General features: G+C 69.6%; 1 protein-coding gene across 1 annotated transcript in view; it reads right to left on the bottom strand.

The window, feature by feature from the left end:
• Positions 1 to 1,308, bottom strand: part of LOC116835328 (E3 ubiquitin-protein ligase RNF31-like) — a gene marked incomplete at both ends in the record, with an annotated part of 7,057 nt that extends 5,749 nt beyond the window's left edge. The window contains 3 exons of the mRNA XM_032798092.2: positions 7 to 306; positions 779 to 1,006; positions 1,126 to 1,308. Coding sequence (XP_032653983.2) covers positions 7 to 306; positions 779 to 1,006; positions 1,126 to 1,308 — 711 coding nt within the window. The remainder of the gene's footprint in view (positions 1 to 6; positions 307 to 778; positions 1,007 to 1,125) is intronic.
• Between the last annotated feature and the right edge of the window lie 5 nt (positions 1,309 to 1,313).

Here is a 1,313-nt window from a genome sequence, read left to right as displayed (position 1 = left end):
CCCATCCAAGCCTCTCCCCCCACAATCCCTGTCCCCTGGCCCTGCCCGTACCTTGCTGCGCCGGGTGCTCAGGCAGCGGCTCACGGCCTCATCCAGGTCACCCTGGCTCTGGGTCCAGGCAGCACGAGCCTCCTGCTGTGTGATGGCACCCAGCTCGGCACCTGCCCCCCGCTCCGTGGCCTGTTCCACCACCGCGTCCAGCACCGCGGGCAGCTCCGAGCGCAGCCAGGGCAGGGGCAGCTCCGTCCCTGAGTATCGCAGAGCCGCCCCTACTTCCTCTGGGGCCACGCCCACCAGCTCCGCCTCCTGGGGAGAGGGCAGGGTTAGAGAGAGCGCCGCCTCTTCTACTGGGAGAGGGCGGGGTTAGAGAGAGCTCCGCCTCCTCTGCTGGGAGAGGGCGGGGTTAGAGAGAGCTCCGCCTCCTCTGCTGGGAGAGGGCGGGGTTAGAGAGAGCCCCACCTCCTAGTCTGGGAGAGGGTGGGGTTAGAGAGAGCCCCACCTCCTCTTCTGGGAGAGGGCAGGGTTAGAGAGAGCTCCGCCTCCTCATCTGGGAGAGGGCGAGGTTAGAGAGAGGCCTGGGGGAGGGCGGGGTTAGGAGTTATCCTGCTGGCTCCGCCCCCTGATGACAGTTGGCCTGTGCAGAGGAGGGGAGGGGCCTGCATGGGAGACGGGCACAGGAGGGGGAGGAGCTTCAAGGGGATTCAGGGGGAAGGTAGGATCTCCAGATGTTTTTCAAGGATGGGGGAGCGGCCTCTGGAAAGGGGGAGGGGCCTCTCACCCGGATCATGGCCACCAGCTTCATCCCATCCTCCCGCAGCTTCTCCTGCCGCCGACGCTCCACCTCCTCTGGTGAGAGGGGGTGGGGCTTGCCCGGACGCCGGGGTCCCTTCTCTTCCTGGGGGGGCCCCCCAAGCTGGCTGGTCCTGTTGCAAACCTCACACACCCGCCCAGGCAGCTGGTTCCAGAAGGTGCAGTGTTCGCACTGCCAGCCTGGGGCCCCCTTGGCCTGCGGGGAGCGAGGGGTTAATGGAGGGCGGGGGCTGCGGGTCAGGAGTGAGGGGCACCGGGGGGAGGCCGGGCCCAGCAGGGGCTGCGGGTCAGGAGTGAGGGGCGCCGCCCCCTTACCTGCATGGGCACCGGGGGCCCATCCGGGGGATGCTGGGGGTCGGGGGCGCAGGGCCGGCCGGCCAGCCGGGGGCGCTCACACACGGCACACAGCACGGTGGGGCCAGTGTTGAGGAAGGTGCAAGTCTGGCAGGCCCAGGCCCCCCGGAGGGGGTCCCCATCGGGCGGAGGGTTGGGGGGCGTGGGGC

This window comes from Chelonoidis abingdonii, unplaced genomic scaffold, assembly GCF_003597395.2.
Source record: "Chelonoidis abingdonii isolate Lonesome George unplaced genomic scaffold, CheloAbing_2.0 scaffold0932, whole genome shotgun sequence".
NCBI classification, from domain to species: Eukaryota; Metazoa; Chordata; order Testudines; family Testudinidae; genus Chelonoidis; species Chelonoidis abingdonii.
Note: the sequence above shows the minus strand (reverse complement) of the source record. Positions and strands in the feature narration are given on the sequence as shown.